The sequence below is a fragment of the Ischnura elegans genome, chromosome 2 (genome assembly GCF_921293095.1).
Source record: "Ischnura elegans chromosome 2, ioIscEleg1.1, whole genome shotgun sequence".
Classification (NCBI taxonomy): domain Eukaryota; kingdom Metazoa; phylum Arthropoda; class Insecta; order Odonata; family Coenagrionidae; genus Ischnura; species Ischnura elegans.
Window position 1 is genome coordinate 50,517,974 of NC_060247.1, and position 26,896 is coordinate 50,544,869.

A 26,896-nucleotide genomic window follows, 5' to 3' on the forward strand; every position below is an offset into this window, starting at 1 on the left:
CTTCACTTTATGAATGTGGTTATCAAACCATGACTCTATTTTTACCAATAAAAGATCGCCTACCTTAATATTGTTTGTGGTTGGCTTTCATCAAAGAAATTCCTATTTAAACGCAGTCATGTTTTCATTATTTAGTTAGGCTCACAAGATAGTTTTGCAAATGCAAGGTAGTAATCAACTACGGATGAGGGTTAAAGAACATTTCCTGAACAAATAACCTATGCTAGTTAATATTCAGTCATTATTAGTAGAGGAAATTACTTTTTACTGTAAATATTAAGGTAAACCTAAAATTTACAACAATTTCTATTGCTTTAGTTCTTCAACTTTAGAACTTCCTGGTGAAATGGATTTCAGTAAGAAAAAGCGACTTTAATCTAATTTTTGACGAGTGCAATCCATGCTTATTATTTTTTAAACATAATTTGCATACATAAAAAATAAGCCGCTGCATATGTTTACACGCTGTGCAGCAATTACTGTCATGTTCCGATCGAGGTTCCTTGATGATTAAACGATGAAACCCAAAAAGCGGCGACTTTATTTATCGCGACGTTTATATTGTTGGGGAAGGCCTTCCCAATCAAAACATGTATTTCATTTTTCAAGCTCTCGGAAAACAGCACGTGGTGCCTATTTATTTTCACCCCGCTAGAAAATTGACGTTCACACAATTCATTTCACGCGATCGCAGGCGGCGATGACGTAAGGCGGATTAATATTGGCCGCCTTCCAAAAACCGTTTCCTCCCCCACCCCAACCCTCTCCCTTCACCCCCACCTCTTCCTCCTCCTCAATTCTCCTTCACCCTCAAATTTCTCCACCTAGGACCAAGCAGGGTGCATGAAATCGTGAAGTGGTTTTTAGTAGCGAGGAAAACAATTAGAAGAAATGGTGCACCGTTTTAATCCATAGAAAATGATCTGTTCTACTGAACTGTTGTTTTCATTCGAACCGTAATATTTTGCCAGCCATTTTTGAACTGCTTTCCTACTATGTCAAAGTCTAAGCTAAGCTACATCTTAAGGGTTTTGTGAATTATTATCCAATCTTTTATGAGTATATTTTCCTAATAGAAGATGCTTTTTATGAACGCTGGCGTATAGTTATCAACTAAATATTAAAAAGTGAGCATATTTGTCCGAATAAATGGTTTCAGTGCGCTTTTGTGCAATAAAAGTATTGATCTGCGTGTCTACCAATAGAATGACGAAGAAACTCGCATGAATTGAAATGAGATATAATGCACTAGCCTGGAAAATGTAATACAGTTCTTGGATACATTCATTTACACTCTTAAGGATGAAGTTTTGGATCCTGTATAAATTATTTTCCTCTGGTGCAGAAGGTTTTTCATCAAGAGGATTCCCTCACTTTTTCACTCTTCGTAGATGATTGTATTATGTTCTGTTTTAGCGACAGGTAACTTATTTAAAATATGGTCACCTTGAAACATCCATCGTAACTAGAGTGCACTTCAAATAACTTTTTACTTTATTTTAATAACAAGAGTCATGCAACAGAGAAATTATTAAGGAGGGATTCCAAGTTTGAGATGCAGGCAATCATTGACAAGACTTATTTTTTACGCTCTCAAAAATTTCATGAGGATTCAATTAATCGTAATATGCGTCACCCATAAAGACAGGTCAAGCAGGGATGATACACATTACGCACACATTCGAGGAGGAGGAGGAGGATTCGCACCGCAGAAGCCGAGCATCCGGGAACCACACAGTCGGCCCTACATGCGCCTATATCGCCTTATAGTGCGAGAGGTCGCTCCAAATCGCTTCGACTGCAATCCGAAACCCAGACTCTGACCCTCGGCCCTTTTCAACGAGCGACGGAGCCATCGAGCGAACCTACTTATCCTTGCATGAGTTGCATCCACCTGCCTCGCGTCCTCCTCCGTACACACAACCAAATTCGTCTGATCTTCCTCCGCGCGGGCCTACTTCTACTTCCCCAGCTAGGGTTGCCTTTGCGCGTTTATAGGTTATCGGTCCGCGCTACGTATTCCAGAAACATTTGGTTTTCTCCCTTTCCCTACAAAGAGTGCTGAGCTTGATTCTTAGCTCTATAAGTTGCACTGAAGCATTAAACCGAAAGTAACATAGTTGCATTCCACATTTGTTTATGGATTTTGCATGAGAAAGAGAGTTTGAGGATTGTGATGCCAACGGCCATGCAGCTAATTCATATATTACTATTCAGCACAGTTGTTTATTCGGCAACGGGGTCGCATTAAACCTGTACCTATTTATGTGTTTTTGTAAATTGATAAGTATAAAATTAATGAATTTAAATGTAACTAGTATATTAATCAAGCAAAATTTGAAATTATTTAAAAGTAAAATCTACAGAGTCAAGTTAGTGATTCGTAAAAATAAAATCGAAATTATGTTAACTCTAAAGGTTTTACGAAAAGAATACCTGACATTAAAGCATAGAAGCATAATTAAAACTTTTTCCGAGAGAGATATCGTAGAATGCATATCAATAATCTAACGAAAATATGATTTTCGAAGAACGTCCGTTTAACAGATTTTCCGGATGGATCCAAAATCCAAAAGTCGTAAATGACGCCGAGTTTACCTCATTCTCAAAGTCTGTTTCACTCAGGTTTTCGAGCCCCAAGGAATTAATTTACACGAGAAATTCAAGAAATAGGACTTTTGCTTTTGGTACGTAGAGTTTTACAACGGTATATGCGGCTCTGGGTGCTGGGTTCATTCCCCTTTAAGCTCCGAAAATATCGGAGGTATCTCAATCTATGAGGTTCAGCTAAGATGACGAAGGGCATTCCTTAATTTTCGGGATGAGACGTAGGACCTTGGGTTTTTCCTGTTCTTTCGCTAAGCCCGGCAATTAACTTCTTCTCATCTTCCTTTAAACAAAGCGATTCAACCGGAATATTTTTTTTCTGAGATGAGGAACAGATTCTTTCAATTTATTGGATCAAGAACTGGGAAATCCAGTTGTTCCCCGCTATGGACCGGTTATTGAGACGTTAATTAAAAATTTTTTTAAGGAGAATGATTATAAAATTCGGGGAAGGTGCTAATACGTTGAAGAAGTGGTGAATTTGAATGCGATGAGTTTTCAGTCAAAAATGTTTGGGCAAAACTTGCTACTTATTCTGATGAGATGTGTCAGCTAAAATAATTTGAGCGTGCATATTTCTCCAGAACAAACCATTAAATGCTCGTCTTGGGCGACTGATAAATACTTCTACCAAAATATAATGAAAAAGCTAGAGGATATTATTTGTAGAAAAGTAAGTATTTATTAACACATGAAGTCAAAACCTATCATTTTCTGTACAACCTAAAATAATTAACTTGATGATACTAAAGACAATTCTGATGAACTACAGCTACGCATCTACAATACTGACTACTTAAAAAGTCAATGGATTTCGAAGAACGCCGCGGATATCACTACCAGAGGTAACTTTGATCAGAAAAAGAAATAGAAAGACGACTATATTCCCATATAACCATATTTTTGAAAAGCTTCTCCTACCTTAAAAACTTATTCGTACCCTATGCTCCATAATTTCACATACTTTAGTGAGAAACACCACTTTGCGATGGGCTTCATTGAATGGTACCACTGATAAAACTTCATCGAAATTTAAAATGAAAAAAAAAAAACAAACATGAATTCATTTGAGTATATCCACTGATCGGTAAAGGAGGGAAAAAGATAAAAAACTTAATTAAGCCCAGAATTCGAAACTGAAAGGCATTAAAAAATGGTAAAAATAGATGGATATCATAGCTTTTTTAAATTTCAAAAAAATTGTGATAAGTGCTTCTGAAACGGTAAGCACAACATTTCCTAAAACGAAACTTTTCCGTACTTCAAATCATTAACAAGCCGTGATGAGGACGATAGCAGGCATTTTTTGGAGTGGAAGCATTAATTAGGGAGGTGGTAAGGAACGAGTGCTCTTACAGACAGAGCGTATGCTCGTCCGAGTCGATCAAATTCAGAATATTCCTCTCCCCTGAATATTCTCCGTGCATTTACAACGATGAGTTTTCTTCTGAAAGACTGGTTTTCTAGTCCAAAACCCTTGGATTCATTCCTCAGTGAAAAAGAGTCGAAATAAAAAGGATCATTTGAAATAATAGTGAAGAATTTCAGTATTTGAAAGAGTAAAATTTCATTTTAAGCGCACCCGTTATGCCGCTTTAAGAATTCTTTATCGAAAAACAATATTGATTTCTGGATAAAACCTACGTTAAATGTATTTCCTTACCCTCGCTTCGGCTATACGGTGGCTGAGTTGAAGAGTATTGTCATGAGTGAATAAATGATATTTTAATATTTTTAATTTTATATTAATAAATGAGATCGTTGAATTTTAAAAGGAAAAAAAATATATCAGCGGGAATACTGCTCCGACTGTTTTTTTTACGAATGTATCGAATGAATGCTAAAATAACCTAATCAAAAATATCCTTTTTACGATGTTCTTAACAAATGTTAGAATCTGATAAGACGATACATTAATTTTCCTTTTACATCCATCTCATAAAACCTTCAATGGATAAATACCTCCTTAAATCTCCATTTTTTAATAACGGGCAACAGAATAGCTCTCAGGCGCCGAATAAAAATGGCTATTTTCATATAGGAGCCATGACGAGGAGAGGCATATGCATCCTAAGCTTTAAATAAATTTCCATCTCCTTCAGTACAGTACAATTCAGATTACTCGCCTCAAATTCCTTGCATCGTTAAATCATACTCATGAAAATTGTAGGGAAACACCTTCTTGCGACGTTATCAACTTCTAGTATTGGAAAAAGCGGGTACGGTACAGAAATGATCATATCATTGATTAAGTAAGCTTTAAAACGCCTTAAATATATATATTAAGGGTGACTGAGCATTACCAAGTGAATACGACACTAAAGGGAATGTTCTGTAAGCGTATACGGAATGGATGATCGATAATTTTTATCTCTTTCCATCGTTAAATATAACATCCTCCTCTGACGCATCCCCAGGATATTAAATGAGATAAAATGAAACATTCGTGAAAACATTCTTGGAAGACGAGGATATGGTTTTATGCTTATAAATACCTGCAATGTTATTAGAACTTCATTCAATTTTTTCCTGTATGGAATTTGTGAACGAATCGAGTGGCATAATGTAAATTATTCACTAAGACTTGACAAGAAAATACTGAGAAAGAAATTTCTGGGAAAGGTAGAAATACAGGAAACAAATACGAGCATGGAATAACTGATATCGATTCCTCTATCCAGGAATTTATTGAGACATTAAAACACTTATACTTTGCCAGGATTTACCAACATATGACGCTTCATATTAAATAACGATATATTGGGAATACAATCAAATTAACAATTAGTAACTGTACCAAACGGGTACTTGGAGTATTGAAAAATTTAAGCCTAAATGAAATAATAAAAAGATCTACTCGTGCCGGATTCAAGTGCTACAATCCTCCACAGTCTCATTTAGACTCTTCTGCCTATAAGTTCTGTCGACGCTGACTCGAGGAACAAATATAATTTTTGGCAATATCGCAATTAAAGCACTGTCAAAGCCGTTTCAGCTATCTGCAATTAAAAATTAATAAATTGTTTGTATGTTTTCTCTGGTTATATAACATGTCAGAGAAATAAGATCAGTTTAATTATTTTTAATCCAAATTTTAAATTTTACAGAACATCATCAAAACACTAAAAAATGGTACCTTTAAGGAAAATCTGACGATGAAGGCGTCATCGAGAACAAAGTCACCACATTTAATATAAAAATGGTTCGTCATCAGAATATTCTATGCTATTTGCCTAAGCGCGAAAAATCAATAGGCATTACATCATATGTTGTCAATGAAAGTATCTCCACGACCGCGATGATTAGATATTCCACTAATAAAAACAGCTGTAAAATAATAATGATGTACAGCTGGCAAAATGACCCTCCTTTAATTTATGATAGCAGGAAATGTGCAATGAAAAATTGAGTTTATTTTCAGTCCAAATTACATTTTTCGTTCAACCCTAATTGATAGACTAATGTAAAGTGCAAAAATTTTATTGCCTATTTTTTTTTGATTATTCATAATAATGGGTAACGGAATTCTTCTCCTAAAATGAATGAGTTCAATACATGTTAAGATTTATAGATTTCATATAACTTCTTCCACACTATCTATGCCCCGAAAAATGATAAATTTTTATGATTCGAAAACCACGAATGATTTGGACACATTCCGCAAGAAATCCTGATCAAGCAACATTCATATCAGCAAAAAAGACACGACCCTCGGTGATCTCACAGAATAAATTTGTGAGATTAAGAAAACACACAAAGAATACCAGGAACCAAATGGTACTAAATAATAGAGCGTGCACGAAAATATAATAACTTGGGTTTGAGCTATTTTTTTATGAGAGTTTTTCAAACTAAAATCAACGTATTTATTCTGATCTAAGCACACGAGCATCAGATCGAGGGTGGACAAGAAGACCTTTACCATTCCTGGAAATTGAACTGGCGTTTCCTGTGCTGAGAAAATACTTCCATCGTTGACTATTCCTTTTGCTCAACCCTATGCAGACGCGGGAAAAGCATGGAATATGCACTATCGGACCCCATGGTCCGTTACGATGGAGGCCGTGTTATTTTCCGGTCTTCTTACTACAAGGCATCGCCGGGCCACGAAAAGCCTTGCAGCGCCCGAGCAATGCTCTCTTCTATAAATCAATACAGTCTAAATGGAAGAGCGGAGCAAGTATCCTGCGTTTTGCCCGCAGCAGCCATGCCTTTGTCTGCCCTCACTGTATCCTTTTCCTCGGCTTCTACGCATTGTCCTTTGATCCCCATTTTGCCCTCCAATCTAAAAACCTTTCTCCTCTATTTAATCCGCCCTCAATTTGCTCTCTCCCACCCCTGATCCGTCGTCCGCCCGCCCTTTGGCTCTCCCTGATTTCCCTCTCCTCCCCGCCGTCTCAAATTGTTTTAACTTTTCTTTCATCTCCGCCTTTGGACACGCCAAAACCTCGCCGCTGCGATCAGCTTTTACGGAGTGTGACGGCCGTAGTCTGCGGCTAACCCTCACGTTCCGCGAGCCGAGGCCTATGCTTAGATTCTGCTCCGTCGTGTAATCTCCGAGGCTATTTTAGATTATCCGAACATTTTGAGTATATTGTTTTTGACAGAGCTAAAAGTAAAAAGTAATGACCCTACAAACAGTGGCGAAGTGGAAGAATGGAAAAGGTAATAATATCGAGATAATGGTTAAACCTCGATTATACTCTCGAATGTTCTTCAACAAAAGACTGTTCTTCAATATAATCAAAAGTAAGTTGAAAATGAAGAATGAAACATTTTACCAGAATACCCCTAATTGTTTAATATTTCAATTGGAATGAGTTTTGAATATTTTTTTTTAATTAAATAAAACCGAGAAATAAGTAACTACCATAGAAGTACGGTGATAGCAGATCATTTGGAGGATTCACGTTTCTCTACCGTGAACGTTTTAAATATTACAAATGAATAAAATCTAATAGTCATTCATTCATTTGACAAAAATCATCCGATTGTCTTTGTTCAGTGGAAATCTCCTAAGAAAATCTAGAGAAATTAAATTAGGTAAAACCTCCGTAAACCAAAAGCTATAATTGTCACAAGGAAAATATAATAGGCCAAAGCGAGTAACCGGAGTAATCCGGAGTATAGGAGCTTTCTGCAGCTGATGAGATGATTAAAATAGTTTGAAAACCTTATCAGTTACCAGATTTTATACAAACTGAAATATTGAAAGGGAACATTGAAAAATTAGACCACTGTATTTCACTTTTCAAACTCTTTATTGCAAAAGTATTTATCTAATAACCATTGATTTAGATTTATTGTTTCAACACTTTAAAGCTTGGCGAGTAAATACCATTGTCTTTCCTCTCCCTGAAGTTCACTATTCTTCTCATTGGGGTTTCCGTTTTGTAATTTAATAATTACAGTCAAGCGAGATATGACACCAATAATTCAGTTTGTAATGCAGCGCTATGCAGGTGCTACGATAATAAGTTCACAGAGTAAGATGAAAGGGTACAGCAAGGAATTTTAAAGGAATAAAACGAGAGTTAAAATAAAGGGACAAATTAATGTGAAAATTTTTTTTTGGACAACGCATATCGAAAAGAGATCCGGTTTTCGTCGAAGTTTTTGAGAACGAAGACTGACGTAAAGTTGGCCATGCTTTAGCTTTCCCTGTCCCTTACTTCGGCCCATCAAATCGCCTCTTACCAACAGTCCCACGAAAGTTTTGCACGCAAGAGACAGTTTTGGGATTAATTCATTTTCCCACACTCGTTTTCCTCAGGTAGATCGGTAGTTCCGGAGGAATAATTTGACGATTTTCACAGCCAACTTTTTAATTTTTCATATGCCTAGCATGGATAAGGATGTCCCCAATCATTCCCCACAGTGGCTCATGAATAATTTGAATTGCTTCATTAACTTATATGGTGTAGGGTCAGGGAAGTGTCGGCAGATGCTCTATTTCTTACGACTCGGCAAAAATAATTATACAACTCGGTATTCCATTTCCAACTCCACTTTATATGTGCTCTACTCCTATTCCTCACCCTTGGCAAGGCATTTGAAGGCAACCCATTGAGAGTTCATATGCGCTATGAGGAAAGGTTAGGGAAGTATGGGTGGAGAAAAATTCGGCTTCGGAATTAGCTAGCTCTAATCAGATGGCACAAAAGAGACCATGGCTGAACGTCCCATCCGACGGACATAGTTCTGCACCAGCAGAACTTCGTCCAATGTACTCAATCAGGGATGGGTCTCTGAAAAATCTCCGCCACCTCCGGGATTGGAATGCGAACCCACAGGCTGGGAAGTCAGTAATACCACACCAACCTACACACCTCTCCGTTACTCATCCTTTTGCATTCTTCCTTCCCCTTCCTACACGTCTACAGGACACAAGCTTTCACGAGGACTGTTCCGAACATTCGCACTGCAGGAATGTCCACCATCTCGGCTAAAAATAATCGCCTCTCTTTCGTTTTTTCGGTTTCCCACCACACACATCCGACACCATCGCCATAGTCCGCCCACACTCGCCCGGGCGCTCGGCCCTTGTCACCGGTCTCTCCTCTTCTCCGCTGGCCGCGGGACATGTGAGTAAAGTGGCTCATATCTCCGAAAGACACGCTCGTGTCCCGCTCGCCGCCCACTTATGCCCCTTTTCCCTGGTCGGGGCTTGAAAAGCTTGCAATGGCGCATAAATCCCTTCCCGCGGTACACGTCTGCTCACATCTGCCCTCACGAACACAGTCACACAGTGTACGTATAAGAGGGGCGGTGGTCCTCATCGCCTGCACGACTGTGCGCCGCGGAACGTGAATTTTTCATGCAGGCAGGGCACGGGGAGAGGGACAGACAGGTGAAGAGTGCAAAGGAGGCGTCATCGGTGCGGTGAGCATCCCAGGAGGAGGGCCTCCTATTGGTGCGGGTGGATGGAGGGGGTGAATGTGGGACATTCCATAAAAAGCGGACCAAGGAATGAAAAGGCTTTTTTTTTTGGGATTACGTTGGTATGGTAATAGTTTTTTTTTTGGAATACCCATTTATAATGGTCATACTTGGGGGAACCTATGATTGCTACGGACATTATTATTATTACGTAAGAAATATTGAATTTTTACATCGAAAAATACGGTTACGGAGCAATATTTCTAAAAGATAGCGAACCTAGGAATGAAAAAGGTGTTTCGGTACGGCAATAATCTTTATTTTGCATTATCACGTAAAAAATATTGAATTTTGGTATTCAAAAATATGATTTAGGATCAATATTTCTAAATATAAAAAATTATTCCTGAAAAAAATCACAAAAATAGCATTCAGTGTATATCTATGTTATGTTGGCACGTGTGTAACTCATTTGTACTACGAAGTTACCATTGTAAGTCTTATCATAATTTTTAGTTCATTGTAATTCAGCTATATTTCTCTTTATAATGCATAATAATCATAAGAACTGATCCACAGATATCAACGATTGCTTGCGTTAAAGAAGCAAAATTTGAAGTTGTTTCTCTTTTGTAATGACTTTCTGGAAGCACACTGGAGTTATACTTTGTCTCACTTGTGTGATTATGAGATGGATATTAGATGTTATTATTTTTGCGTCTTATTCCATAACTGGCCCTTTATTGTTGGGATTCATTCCCCCTCTTTTGTGCATAATTAACATCAGCTGTGATTCATGGACTTCAAAGAGTATTTTCATCGAAGCATAAAACTTACGACGTCTATTTCTCTTTCTACCCTTACCCTTTGCAGAAATTTATCTCCAATATTAATCACATTAGATAACGAAAACAATGACTAAGAATTAAGAAAATGCTTGAAGCATACTTAAATATATCGTTTTTTGCAGCAAACTAAAATTTCGTCATCATTAAATTTTTATTAGAACCACCTGGAAAATTTATCCAACTGCTCACCTGTGACAATATCACCTGTGACAATGGCTCGAATGGCTCATTTTGGCTGGATGACCTATGCTTGGGCTAGTCTGGGCGGAAAAAGAAACATGACGATTTCTTTTTTCCGCCCAGACTAATTGTAAGACAAGGACTCGGACGTGACAAGGGTATGTTAGAAGAGATTTGGCCCGCGTGCCGTTTTTCCAACGCAATGTACTATGTACCAGCTATAGACAGGTTTTGACCTTCCTCCCTCGGTTAGTGCCCAGAAAGTGTGAAATTACCAAGTGACACTATAATGACGAATTTTCTTCCACAGTTACGCGAGTGACCGTTAAAATAACGATGCATATTGCAATGAATTCAATTAAATTGGGAATTTCTGAGTGGATGTCCGCAAATCAGGTAGAGTGGTGAAGGGCAGGGTAGGATGTTGATCGAGAGTCATGAAGCATCATTTAGTGCTAGGATGAGTTTGTATTTGACAGATATTGCAAATAATCTGACATATATAAACTCTTCTCGGGATACCGCAGGGGGTAAGATTATGTGAGAGCGCCGACGTTTCGGGTACCGACTCGCTACCCATTCTCACGGCTACTGGCAGAAAATTTGAAGTGACCGTTGAAGCTCAGTATTAGGAGGGGCCGGATTGGTCGATTCCCGATTGTTGTCGCGGTGGACCGTGCACCAGCGTAGACAGCTCTGGCAAGCATAATTCTTTTGAGAGTTCTATTCCAAAAGCTGCTGATCAAATATCCGGTGTCTCTGTTGAAATTTTTACTCTAAAGTCTTATATTTTAATAGCATCTTTAGTTAAGCGATCCCAAAATTGAATTGATCACCATAAAACTCTGGTGTCATCCCATCTTAATTTATGGTCCAGGCTGTGGCTGTGGCTGATTTTTCCAGTTGACCAAGTCGGAAATGCCTTTGATGCTCTTTGAGACGAGTAGATATTGTTCGTCCAGTCTCCCCCACGTAGACATTACCACATTCACAAGGGATTTTATAAACTCCACGAGACATAAGGCCAATCGGATCTTTTACACAAACGAGGCGGTGTCTTAAAGTTGGCATAGGTCGATGAATGGTTTTGATGTTATGCCTCCTCAAAACCCTAGAAATGTTGTCCGATATCGTAGAAATATAGGGTAAAAAGGACCTGGCTGTCGGTTTAGGTTGGTCCTCCTTCGTGACCGAGCTCTTTGCAGTTTCGGAGGATTTTATGAAGGCCAAATAGATCTGCCACTCTCCGCACCCATTCTGGCGGAAGGTATTCTTGAGATAGTCCAATGCACCCCAAATAAACATTCTAGATGAGCGAGGAGACCCAAGCAAAGGAACTGCCCGACCTACCCTGAATCTGTGAAAAAACACGCTTAAGGCTTACATTAGTCTGAGTAGTAGCCTCTATCCTAACCATGGCAAATTTAGCCTTCGAATTTAAGTATTTAGTGAAAGTTCCTAATCTTGACTGTTTTCCAGCATCATCCATATGCCTCCTTACTCCACTCAATGACTCTAACTACAAAACCCATCAATACTTATAGAAAGGCTTAGTAGGTCTTTATTACTGAGATAAAAGCCTTCTATTTGATGGAAATTCATTGATGCACAAGGAGAAATAAGAATTATGCTCCTAATTCAACTCCTTTATGAGGACCCATTAGTAATGCATTGAATATCACTACTCCTACTACGCGATATTAATACGAATGGAATAATAGCTCCCACATGTACATGCAATAAAAATGTCCCAGCAGAGGAAGGTAATTTGCTCTATCCCATCCATAGTATGCGAAAAGAATGTGGTGGAAGTTCTTTAACGATATGCTTTGTAAGTTACCTGAAATGTGCAGTCTATGATGTGAATGGTAGAATTGAGAGCTGGAATTTGAAATGCAAGTTGGCTTGAGTGAATTTCATACGTACAGTCAATAAAGAGGAATGAGGATGTTCTAACGAGCCATTTTCGAGTTTGCAAGTGATATTCCATTAAATATGAGGTCTAGATTTCCTCGAGTACAATCTTAATTTTCACAAAAATTACGAAGAATTAAAAAATGAAGAATAGCTAAGATAAAAAAAAAAGATTTGGATTTCCGAGGGCTTATCTTGGACTTAAATTGAAGCCACTAAATATGGACGGAATTTGGACTCAAATATAAATGAATAGGCCAATCTAAATTAAATTATGGGTTTGGGAGTCTTTTGGAGTAAATGAAAATTTAAATGCAAACTAAATATCTCATAAGGAAGCCATTTTGAACTACCCACCCTCTAAAAAATATTTTAATGTTAGCACTAATGATTGGATGAATGAAAAAACTCAAACTAATTACAGGAATATGTTGCCAAATAAGTAACCCCGATAGATAAAATCAGGATAGTATTGACAGTAATGCAACCCATACATTAATAACAGGTCACATATAAGCAATTATCGTGATATTAAATGGCTTACATTATGCGGAGCATTTTTAATTACAATTTATTGTAGCAAAGAGAGCAAGACGTGGAAATTATTAAGAAAATCATGGACAGAAAATCTCTAAAGAGATGGAAAGACGGGGAAAAGATGATATGTAGCAGAATAGAGAGATAGGTATAGCAATCTTCTGATTAGTTATGACTTAATTAAATCCACTAATGACTTCCACGGTTAACACTCGTATCCAATTAAAGCACACAACCCTACTCCGTGAAACTAATATGTTTATTGCTTGTCATTACTCCTAAAAGGAATAAATATATACCCCTCAAACTCACCGACAGTTTTTGTAGCCTGTTTAAAGGATGTCATACTATTACCTATTAAAGCTCGTCCCAACCGATGTTGTTGGAATATTACACCAATTTATCGGGAGTCGGTGAAGTGCTCCGTATAAGATAGCCATTTAATATTACGATGATTGCTTCTATATGAATAAAACATCAAAAACTTTTATATTCAGATAATAAAGCTCAATTTGTATTTTGAATCTTGTTTGCTCCCAATAAACTTTAAACTTCAAACTGAGATGCATTTTGAAAAGATGTAGAATTCAATTTTAGACAGAAATCCTCGACACCTCTTTCGATGATGATAACTTAAAACGACGATAAATTAGTTCGTTATGTTTTTCACAGGCATAAGCTAATGATAGTGAAATCGCAAAAGAGTTATAAGAGTGCTTCCAACTATGAAAGGGACCACAAGCGCTCTAGAGACTTTCGTGGACTGGTAATTTTGACCTCAACATTATTGCCGAACGCGATTTCAGTGGTTAAAAAGTGTATCTTCACACAGCGCAAAGCGGTCCTCAAAGCATTATACTGCTGGCTCTTACGCTGAACAGTAGTGCGTGTAGCAAGGCCAGAGCGCGGATACGTAGCGAGGCATAAAGGTTTAGGTCCAGACAGAAGGGGGAAGAAGGAGGCTGGAGTTGTTGTACCGAGGTTGACCCAGCAGTGACCAGGCAATGGTAGGGGGTGGAAACGCAGGACGAAAGCGTGCGGCTATCCTGTACTCGGAACAACCAGGGAAAAATAGGAGTGGGATGGGGTCATGTTCATTGTGCAGAGGGATGTTTACGGAAGACGTTGATGAAGGGCATTAAGGCCGCCGAAACCGAATCGGACTTCAACCTATGAAACTGCAACCCGCAGCAGACGTCTCCAGCGCTCGCATTCATGCTCACCAGCAGCCAAGCATACCAAGCTATGCAGCAAGATAGAGCAATTTTTATCTCTATAAGGGTACAAGCGCGACTTCCCTTCGTTTTGTAACTCCTCTTTGCACCGCAATGGAAATTCCACTATGTTTTCCCAATTTAATTAGCATGACAGTTTACTCCCGTTTAGTCAACACTGTGTTTAATCCCTAACAGTTTTTACTCATCGATTCTGCCACATTTTAACACGTCCTTAAATAAGAATAAACGCTGTCGCCGATAAAAATTTGGTTGTACACGGATTTAAAAGCTTCAGGTAATAAGAAATAGCAATGACGGAACATATGAAGAAAAAATTAATTATTAATTACATTAATTTTTATCTAAAATAAAAAAAACGTAATCTTATTCCGCAAGTTATCACCTGTGTCGTATAGAAGTAAGTTTTGGAATTTTATATTGTACATTTTTTCCTTAGTGTGAAGTCACTTGCAAGCTCTTATGGAAGTAATATGAAGAAGTTATTTGCTTGAATAACGTCAGATTTAGGATTGCGAAGCCGAACTGATACAATACTTCGTAAAAAAATTCCCAATACCCTGCAACTTGAAAATGTATTAAGTTGTATCTGACACAACGAAAGACATTCACCATGAAAAATCATTTGATGTAGATACTTACGTGAAACTAATAATAGCATGTGGTGGATGCAAGCAATTATTATCCACCATTTACGGAGAAAAAAATATGATGATGGGCTATATGGAGGAGGCACCAGCCATCTAGGGTTATTTCCTGCCTAAAATTCACGACAAAAAAATCACATTCGCTGATTTGAAGAGAAATGATGTATAGTGTACGAGGTGCTGATTTAAATTGGAATAATAACTGAGAAAAATGTAAATATCAAAACGAATACAATTTAAATTTGGTCTTCTTAATATTGCGGTACTCTTAAGGGGCAGCTAATACTCTACGTTCACCATCTTGAAGCATCACTGAAAATAATCGGCTTTAACGTCGAGGAATTAAGTTATTTAAAAAAATATAAATATGGCGTTTGGTATTACATTAATATTCTACGCTCACAACTAGTTTTAACACAGGTATTTAAAAGGTATATTCAGATTATTACTAGACACACGTTAGGCATATTACTAAGTGTAATATATGCTTCTATAATAATAACTATTGGCCTAATTAATCACCATGACAGCTTAGTACAGAGGCCAAGGTGCAAAGAGCAACGAAGCCTTCGGGAGGTAGACATCGCTTCGCGCGTAGCACATTTGCTGTGTGAGCAGACAGCGGTGGAGCCGGATATGCGTTTGAGAGATTTTAGGGCACGTAGCGTGAATATTTCTCTCGCTTAGCTTCGCAATCGGTGTGCGGCGACCTATAGGATCACCAGAGAGAGGGAGAGAGAATGAGACGCAGAGAAGGAGGGTGGGAGGCAGGCAAACCCTGCGAAGCCAATGGCGGAATGGATGTTTGAGAGCAGGGCGGGCGGAAACGGTCGCTTTCGGCGTACAGTCCACAAACACCGTGGCACACTAGGTCTTCAGTACCGTGTCATCGCTCACTCCAGCTATTAAAACTATTACTATGCTAACTCTTAGGCCCACATCCTAGAACGCTACTCAAGTCTTGATACTGACTCAAACTCGACTAGGTTGCCACGTTGGTATTGTGAGAACTCACTCGAGTCCCAAAGCTAGCTCATATTATGCTCCAAATGAAATAAGTTGAGTTTCCAACTCATAGTGAGTCGTCGAATTCCAAGATGTTCACCGCCATCATATCACTCCATTGATACTAGCTTTTGAGGAGCAGGCGACTTTGAGAAACCATAAGAGTTTAGGAAAATTTATTATTTCGTAAGTTTTACGACTGAAATACACCAAAATTACTTGTGAGTTGATCCGAAGTTAGTTTATAAAACAAACTCAACTTGAGCTTGCGGTCTAAGCCACCGAGGTAGAGTGAAGACTCGGCATTGAGTCAGGTTCTAGAATGCAGCCCTTAGCTAAAGAGACTCATGAAAAATCAAAACAATACATGCCGGTTAATCGAGCCACCGGGTATAAGGGGCAGCCACGTAGTTTATACAAATCGGAATCGTCATAACCCAATTAAAGGATTCCCGCAAGAACTAAGAACTCTCCGATTGATTGGGGAAGAAAGCCGTTTAAATAGACGAAGTATCAATGATATTTATTCAATGCTTATGTGTAGGTAATAATTTTTGAATTAGAACCTAGTTCTTATAACCTTCCTCATTTTTGAACTGCGCTGTTATAATCTTTCACTGTCTCTCTCTGCGCTGCCTATGACAGGCGCATGCGGTCAATGAGAGCATAAATCTACATAATTTTCCCTTTATTGCTAGCAGTCTAGCCAGAGGGTAACTAAAATTTTGTTTTCTTAGAATTCTTCAAGCCTGAGTTGCCAACATCATCAACTCACAGGATACATTCATTGACTTATAATTAATGATATAACTTACAACACATATGCATTGAATCACCCTTCTCCGATGCATGTCAATGACCTCATATTCATTTTATGGAATACTGTGGAGAAAACGGACAGCTGTTTAATTGGGGAAATGCGAAATTTCACCGGACCTAATATATCTATCCTGACTAACTGGAATACTCTTTACCCCATACCATTGAAAAAAAATGTATCCAAGTATAATGAAATTCAGGTGATTTTCAACAGTGGAGCCAATCATAACTTCATAGCTTTTCTTAAAATTGTTTCGTTGTGGACTGAAAAACTGTCAATTTGAAGAATGTAGCACACTGCTATGCGGTTTTTGCTTACCTGAGGAAAAAATCGAGTGAAAAGATGAAAAATGATGTTAAAAAAATTGGATGCTCTAAAAGAGTATGAAACAGCCAAACCTAGGAAGAATCTTCCGAATGAAATTCCATTTGATGGTCATACACCTCATTTGACTTTTTAGCATTGAAAAATGTATTTTACAAACGCCGTTTTTACTAACGTCATAGCTGTCCTTGTTCGAGAGTTTATACCTTTCTCTTCCATCCCCCACTATCCAGCCGTCAAAACAAACATTACCCACCTCTAGTGGCCTCCCTCTAATTCCTACTCCTCTCATTACCTTCCCTCCCCCTTCTCTCATCCCTACCTTTCTTATTTAAGCTTATTAAGGGAATGGATTTCATTTATTTTCTACCTTGCCAAAGTCAAAAAACAACAGGATATGTTCATAGATTTTTATTTTCACTTAGGTATGTCGAAACCATAATGAACAATAAAATATTTAATGACAAATCTATACAATGAATTTTTAATTCCTATGAAAATAGATATATCTGAAAGTGTTTGAATCTTTATACAGAGAAAAAATATCATTTACCACTAATTAAGAAACTATAAACTATTTTTAATGCCTGTGCCACAATAATCGATGCATGTTTTCGTCGTTTTATTGCGCGATTATAATTTTACATGTTTATATTTATTAGCATGTTTCATTGAACAGTGGGTCGCACATAAATACATTTAATGCTCAATGTTGCACACATTATTCACATTCATTGCAGCTGACCTGGAATGCGAGGAGTTTCGATAGCTAGCGGGTCACTGTGAGAAATTTGTTAACATTTAGCGTCATGAAAAGAAAATCGGAGGAAAGAGGAAAGTAACTTGGTAATACGCAGGATGGTTATTTAACGCGGGGAAATCCTACCATGTTTCAGCGCTGGCGGGAGAGGACGGTCGGGGATACCCGAAGCGCGGCGACGAGTGCCCTTAATCTGATTCCCCATGTCCACTCCTCTCTATCTCTCTCTCTCTCTCACTCGCTCCCATTTCCTCGTCCTCTCTTTATCCCTGCCCGGAGTCACGTGACACGCGCGCGGACCACGACAAAGAAGAAACACTCGCCCCAGACTGGGAGCGCCAGCAGCGCGCTGACGGAAGCCGTCCCCCCCAACGCAACGTGTAATTTCGTCAACAACGGCGGCACACGTCGATAAATCACTGGCCACCTCTTCCTACTCGCTCTCGCCGCCTTAGAAAACAAGCAACACCCCTCTACGCCGTGATGTGCGGCCCGCAATCTCTCTCTCGGCCTCCTCGGCCCATGGAAATCAAGGAGTGGTGACCGTCGCAGTTCGCTAATTGCGACCCGCAAAACAAAAGCAAAGCTAACCCCCGATGTCCTGCGAGACGGATTCGCGTAGATATTAAACCAAGTTAAACCTGAAGGAATAGATTCGACAGCCTGATTAGTTAGTTAGTAGGACCTTTGGTGGGATTGCGGTTTCAATTTATGTGGCAAGAAAATGACAGTGGAAAGAACGATTGTTCGAAAATGAAGCGAATCTCAGACTGATCAGTGCATTTTTCATCGAAGATAATATCAGTCATTTTAGCAGAAATGTGTAGAATTGTTTTGTCACCTTTTTATGATTTTAAGGACACGTCTCCATTAAAGTGTTAGGAGAACATATTTTATAAGGCAATACTTAAAACAACCTATTAATTTATTATTAATAAATTCTCACTTACTATTATTAATATAAATATCATGAAATAAAACGAAGATGCTATTCATAAGACATGCCTTGGGAATTGAATTTTCGTTATGTGATGGTAGGCCTGGTTGGATAAGAGATTAATTATAAAGTTACTAGCTGACCCGGCGAACTTCATACCGCCTAACAATCAACGAACCGAACTTACAGTTTAGTTTTGTAGAACAAAATTTCAATATTTTGAATATATTTAATAATTAAAATATCATATTGTCACGAAGTTCAGTTATTAAATTGGTAAAAACAAAAAATATAATTTAATTTGTAGTTTTGACCGACTTATCAATTGTTGCGTTACTAACTCCTAAAAACATGTCACTAAGAAAGAGATGATTTTTTTGGTAAAATTATGCTTTTTAAAATCTTCTATATGTTATCCGGGGCTGAGAGGAATCCAAAGAACCTAATATCATTATAATCGGTACAGCTGTTCTCGAGTTATAAGTGTTCGAACTAACACAATTTTCGACTTTCTTTTATGTATACAGATTACACAATGAATTCAAATAATAAGAGAAAAGGACTCCTTTCCTCGGTTGCGAACGTAAATACCTTAGTAACAACAAAATTGAAAACAAGGGCAGCACCCGTTAATGATGCGCATAAGAGTGATTAGAAATTTCTTTAAAGCGTTCAATATAACCAAGACAATAGAGCAAAATGTGCTTCAGAATTTTAGAAAGCTACGTTGCCCAGGAATGCCTTAATTTCTCAGCAGCAGGAATGTTATAATATTTCGACTTCAATTTTTTCGGTGGAGAAATGCGGTTGTAGAAATTCATGTAGGGGTTATAACAGGGAAAATAATAATCAGTGGGTACCTAGTAATTCCTTGTTTAAGTTCAAGAGGAAAACTCGAGATATAGAGAAAACTCAATGGCAGTTAATGATTCTTGAAAAGCGCTTCCGTAGGACGAACAAAAAGGGTGGAAGGGTATTGAAACTTAGCTTATTTCCGGAAATATAAGAGTTTATGAGAGCTTCTAAATGAAGCAGAAAATTTAAGAATCACAAAATATAAATGGAAAAATGTCACATGGTGACAAGGAATGACTGAGTGAGAACATAATACGATGCAGGGGCGGATCCAGGATTTCTTTCTGGGGGGGCACAAGCAAGACCGTGTCCAGGATTTTGTTCTGGGGCGGCACAATGTTACCTCGTAATACAAAACGAACGCGATGATAATGGGACTTTATTAAACTCTTCCATATGTTTTAAGGCTCTGGGGGGGGGGGGGGGGGCATGTGCCCCAGTACCCCCCTAGATCCGCCTATGATACGATGGAAACTAGGATTAATGGCAGATGACTAGAATACTTTAAGCTGGAAAATGTGGCTCCCTTACTAATAAAAAAGGAGGTTGAATTTCAGTAAATAACACCCAGATAAATGACATTACCTGAATAAGATGCGATCGGTTGATAATTGACCGTTACGTAGACTAACATTTTGAGATGAAAATGTTGAACATACAAGTGGAGCGAGACTGCTGACCTTGTCAGTCAAATAGAAATGTAGCATCATGATAAATATTATTTCATAACCAACAACGTCATAAATAAAGTTAAAAAAAATCTATCCCATCCAATCTATACTGTTAATTTCCTGCTACAAAACCTGAGAGAGGCACACAGCATTCAAAATGTGAAAACTTTTCCATTTGTGGTTCATTTTATTATCAACGCGAAATACAGTTAAGTTCAATTCTTATTGCTCAATAGGTTAAGTCAAGCTACTCTTTATGAAAAGGTGAAATGGCTTTCATTACTCACCACATATGTAATTTATTAGTGGGATAGCTAAGGTGTTTAGAATTTTATAAAGGAAAGGGATGTACTCGGATCGGGCTATTAAATATAGGTGATTTTATGAAGTTTTCCAAGCCATTCCCATCCGTCAAATTGCTGTGGTTGCTTGTAATGAGTTGTGTCATGAGAGACAATAACGGTGAATTAAGGCTAGAATTTCTCGACTTAAAGTACCTCAAGAACTCGCCAGTATAGTGCTGTCTTCTTCGTATATGAGAATGTAAAAGATGTTCACTATGGAAGGAAAAGAGGACGAGGACTATAAATGTGAATATCGAAGGAAAATACCGAGGCGCTATCGGACGGGTAAGCGCAAAAATTGTTGGCTGCAATATTTTCGGCGAAACAATTCCACCTTGAAATAAGTGTACGACGCTTCGCTTATCTACTTTTATCTTCAGCTCAACTTCCCATAAGGACTCGGAAAGTGTTCCTCTTTCTGCAGGCAGCCTCTTTCTGACTTTCGCATTCCCATTACTATAAACGAACATATGCCGTAAAGTTACAATGTGGGCATGCTCTTTCCCTGCATATATCACTGACGAGACGGAAAATCGAGAGTGGTGGTGGACCGCATCTCTGAGGATGGTAAGACCGTTTATTTGCGAACGGAAAATCAAGTGTAAATATGTATGTCATGCGGGTTTTCCTTCCGCGAGAAAATGATCGCATAAATACCCGAGCCTTTTGCGCGAAACACCAAATATCATACCGGAATGCTCTCTGCCGGGTAACGGGCAGATAAAGTGCGTGCTCTATACCGCACCGCTGCGCAGCGGGTTGAAACGTTTTCCACGTTTTGGAGCTCCTCTCACAGCGTTCTCTCCCTGGTAAACTAAAGAGTAAATGTTTGATGAGTCCATCGCGTAAATTCGGGCCAAAATGAATCGCCAACACTATCAAATGTGAGCATAAAAAACAGACGCTGCATTTGTATCTACTGTATGCAGCGACCAATGACTAGAGCTCGTATTCCAGGAATTAGATTATTTAGTTTCGGTCTTCTGAGCTAACTTGGCAGGTTATTTGGGATTCTTTTGCCAGAAGCGATGGACCAAAGATTAACTTAAAGTTGCAATGGTGAATTTTGGATTTATTTTATGTTTTTACCTGCGTTTAAATCCCAGAGTTTGCAGAACACAGCGGATATAAAAATAATCACTTTCTCTTTGATTTGAGAAAGAAGTCTAGCTAATTGGAAAAGAATAAAACTGGAATCAGTTACATTTTTTTGCAAGCAGATGATGACTAATGGAGTAAGATATCATGAGGGAATATTAGGTAAACAAAATTATATGTTAAGATGAGGAAAAATCCTCCAGATAGGTAAAATGTTTAATACCCAGAATTTATTGATTCGGGCTAGTTTAAAATAAATGCACATTAGTATCAATTTTATGCGTGAAATCCATACAATACAACATACAGCAAAATGTGTTCGTGGAAATAGATAAAGCGGTAGTTCTAAATTTCCATTTGTGTGCTTTTTTTCAAAGCCAATATTTTTTTTACATTCCTCTCATACCGTTATTTGCCTTTTTATTTATAAGATCTTATTGACGAAGCAATTCTCCCTAAACGGAAAATTAAATATTTATTATGTACACAAGCAAGCATGTCCATGCATCAGAATATTCGAATTCCGTCCTCCTTCAACTGAATGTTGATTGTAATATATGGACTATGAAAACAAAAACTCGGCCGATACCGAGATTATGTCTTAGAGACTATATGTTTAATAATATTTTAAGGCCTTCAATATGGAATAAATTGGAAATATGGAAAAATACGAAAGATCGAATCAAATGGGTGAAAAAAATTGCTTTACGATACTTATGAGCTGATATGCAAGCAATAATATGTTTAACGTTGATTTCCGGCCAAAGGCAAAAAAAATAATTGCACAAATATATACGTTTTTTGCCGAACGATCTAGGGGTATTCTACGACTTGATACACTTCCATCAACTTAAAAGCCCGGGTTCGATTACAAACGTATCTATATCATATGTAAATATATGCAACATCACTAGAGAAAGTAACTCTTCTAAGCTATTAACTTCACACATTATTCCACAAATTCTGCCTTTTCCTTTCTTTTTCATATGCAATAAAATTCCGTCTCTTTAGGTTTCACATAGAGGAAAAAAATATATCCCTAAAATTGATTTTCCTGTCTGCCATCATTTCTCGGATTCCTGTTGCATCCAACAATTGTAAAGGGGAGTGATTTAGAAAAAAAAAGAACTTCCATTTTTATGAAATGGACCAATTTTAGGATTAATGACTCAAAAAAGGAGACATATAACACACGAAAAAAGCGAAGTGATCGTATGTAGATTATTTTTCGGATGAAAAGCACATCCCAACTCACCTGCCTGCCGTTAACCGACCACGTGAGGTTTGCCGGCGGATGTGATCTTTGTGCCGTGCAATTGGCACGGACCATTTCACCGACGGCGTATGAAGACCGCTCCGCTGTGATGATCGGCTCACCGTCCGGAAAATCTGCAAAGGAACGCAAGAGCATTATTATTGGAAGGTAAAATATCACTTCTGTAATCATAGCAGTCAATCACCGCTCAAAAAACCGAATGGAATTGTTGTTCTTCACTTTAATTTTTTTTAACTTGGAGACAAATAGAGAAAATAAGCTCCAAATATCAATTCAAATTCCACTGCCCTTCATTATAACGATGGGACACAATGAGGTTTTGCTGAGCTCACCAGAAGAGGACGTGTTAATCTCATATCTCCAGTTACGTGACAAGTTGTTCTCACGAAAAAATTCATTTTCACCGACTAAAGATATCCTGAGGGACACGCATTTAAAAATTAGCAATGAAAGCAACGTGTCGATGAAAACTAATAAAAAAATGTGGCTTGCAAGACTGGAATTGTTTGCTAAATTTCTGGCCATTATTAGTAAGATGAGATGTGGTTATGAAAAATATGGGACAAAATAAACAAATATTATTTTTGGTGTTTATCCACATGTCACCGATCAACTCGTAGGAAATTTGTTTTAGAAAACGTAGCCCTTAGCTCTGCCTAAAATAATTATAAATTTTGACATATACCTTTGAAACCATTATCGTAATTCTTATGTGAGAAAGAAAAAAGTGCTTTAGCTATAGCACACAATGTAGTTTAATTTGCAGCTTATGCAAATTATTTTCAGAAAAATATGTAATGTGATCTGTTTTAACTTTTTTAAAAATTACTCTATGCTTACTTAATTATTGATTTTTTATTAACCACACAACCACTGCATCTAGTGAATGGAGGGAATTGTAAAATAGATAACTCGAATAATTGTAAAATAGATAAGCGTATGTAATATTAAAATAAAATAATAAGGAAAATTGTGCATTGTTTAAACGCATTTAAGTGAAATAATGGGCCTAAGGAGGATCGGCAGATTGTTCTTGTGTGTACCATAAATGCGTATCCCCAAGTAAATCATAGTAATTCTCTGAGCGCCCCGGCGATTGAGTTCAATTAATTAACTCGCATTTGGGCTATCATGACAGGGAGAAAATATGGTAGATCTGTTAGTAGAGATCCTAGAATCATTGAACGATATGAGCAAGTTATTTTAAGTCCATATCAACTTTGACAAATGGAAAAAGTTGGAGTTCACCTCCGCATCATTTTTAGTCGAGAAGAAGGCAGGTAACCGAATCTTAATTACTTCCTACATGTATGAAAAAATGATATGTCCTTTTCCAATCTATTAGTTGGAAAATTAATAAATTGGTTTGAAATTCCGCATATGATGCCAAACAAGCAGATATCACTGGAATATAATTAAAGCCATTTCCCTTGAATTTCTAAAATACGCAACTAAAACCAGACCTAAAAGTTGAAATGTTTATGTAAAGTTAAATAATGTTTTTTTTTCGACGAAGCCAGTGAGCACAGGTTACTAAATAGAGCGTTAATTTCGAGGCTTGATCGTTTGATGCAAGCATCTAAAATACAAATCAAACAGGATTACCTTAAATGGTGATCAATTCATGTCCTTTTTTAGAAAAAAATTCGTTTGATTTTACAATTAGCCCATTAGACATGAAGTTTACTTCTTTTTTACGATACTTTGATCTTTATGCTTGATTGGCTTAATTACGCAGTTAATTAACTCGCTCGTACACCGCTAATTTTCCTCCGGTTTAAGTTAAAAAAATATATTTTATTAACCTTATTTGATCGAAGCACTTAGACATGCTCGCCACTTATTATGGTAAATATTTCCGTTAACCCAAATAAAAGCTGTTGCCATTTCATTTACTGGAAGACACGAACTGGGAGGTTTGAATGCATAATTTAAATAAAAATACGGTTTTATCACCTTTCGATAGCTGCGTCACGTATAAAAAAAAACACACTCGTCATGATGTAGTCGAATGGAATTGAAAAAGGTTAGCCTCGTTATCCATGTGTCTGCAAAGCAATGGAGGGATTAGCAAGCGTGTTCCAATGCTCTCTCTCTCTCTGCCCTTTAACCTGAACTGTAAACGGCAACGTTTCCCCTGACATCTGCCATGCTCCGCGTAAACAACTTCGTCAAGCCATTTGCAGCGGCGTAATCATTCTCAATGAGCGGTGATAAATAATTGAGTAGGTGCTTAAAATGGGGGCTAAATATATTCATGCAATTAGTCCGAGATTTGAACTGCGATGAGAAGTTACCCTATGGAGTGGTACATTTTGAATACCCCACCACATTTCAAGTAAAACTATCCACTCACTCTGCAGAAATACAAACGCAAATTGCGGTTTCCTGTTTACCAGAGGGACGGAGAACATATGTTGCGTACGACATCAGAACAATAAAATGAAGCTCAAGGGATTATTTTGAGCAGACACGCCAGGATGAATTTGGTGGCGAAGTTGTTTTGGTTTGGTGATAGAAGAGAAAAGAAGTAAAAAAAGCGAATGAAGTATGCCTATTCTCACGTTTTGAAAATAATTTTATAATTCTCTTGGAGGAAAATTTAAAAAAACACGTGAAATAATATGCAATCTATCCTCCTGTTGAAACATTACAATTGTTCTCAGTGAGAAGTTTTCAACTTTTTATGCATTTTTTACATTTTAAAATTTTATACATTTTAATCACTAGATCATTTCAAATTTAGACTATTAGCAATTATTAGCAATCGTTGATACATGGGAATACACGTTTACAACATTTTATTTTAATTGAATATAACATGTTAACTGGATACCAAAATAAATACGTTCAAGGATGCACAAAGGTTAAGAAAAAGACTTCGCTGTTCCACAAAATAAAATATATTTGCGACCGGTTTTGATACAGCGTATCGTCATCTGGCAATTACAAGTATCAGTACATAGAATTTATTCCCTTGAAGGCGTTAGAGGGGCAGTGGAGTGGAGGTGGTGAACCGGTCGCAAATATATTTTATTTTGTGGAACAGCGAAGTCTTTTTCTTAACCTTTGTGCATCATGAAGGAGTACCACCATGTTACGCCAACCACCATCGCATTCGCATGTTCAAGGATATTTAATCTACATGAGAACGTGGATAACACAGGTTCCATTTATTTTTGTATCCAAGTTTCTTAATTTACCTCCGGGGCACAACATTTTTCTCAAGTTGACGAGGCTTTGGAATAATAGCAATGGCACTGATAGGACCTGGTATTATATGTGCACTGACATTCTCCTATATTTGATTCAATGCCCTAAGTTGAAAAAAATATAAATTCAGGATTTTGTGCCGAGAAAAATATTAAAAAAAGAAATTCTTAAAACCAGCACTAGGTGCTCTCGGAATATTTGAAACTATACCTTTAAAATAAATGATAGGTTGAATAAAGAATCAAAGATACGAGTAAAAGATCCAATAATAATTTCGGAGTGAAAAATTAAGACTCATTATTTTCCTTAATGTGTTGCAATTCCACCATTTCATATGTGATACTTATTTTAACCTTTAAAATATCCCCATAAGAAATTTGGTGAGTTCAAGGCATGAACTGTGGTATAAAACTTATTTGCTCTGCGGGTTGAGGGCGTTTTTTAACTCTGGGAAAATGTTAATATCGCTACGGTGAGTACGATCTAATATTAGCTCCGATAGCAAGACGGTGGTGGGAGTGACCAAGTTGGTTAGGCCTATGGTTTCAGTGTCAACCTTTCCCGTATAAAAACTGCGTGAATCCCTTGAACATTTCAACGGAAAATCCCTGCGTTGAAAATCCTTGCTCGAGATTTTTTTTTGAAATGTCACACGTGGCTTAGGGAAACGAACTAATCCTCTTTATCCTCGTTTTCATTCAGCAGATTTTGCGTTGCCTGAGGTTGCGTGCCTATGCAGAGGCGAG

At 37.7% G+C, this 26,896-nt stretch overlaps 1 protein-coding gene across 1 annotated transcript in view; it reads right to left on the reverse strand.

The window, feature by feature from the left end:
• LOC124153727 overlaps nucleotides 1–26,896 on the reverse strand; it is a 653,735-nt gene that overhangs the window by 84,321 nt on the left and 542,518 nt on the right. Inside the window, exon 4 of the mRNA XM_046527062.1 lies at nucleotides 22,917–23,050. Coding sequence (XP_046383018.1) covers nucleotides 22,917–23,050 — 134 coding nt within the window. The remainder of the gene's footprint in view (nucleotides 1–22,916; nucleotides 23,051–26,896) is intronic.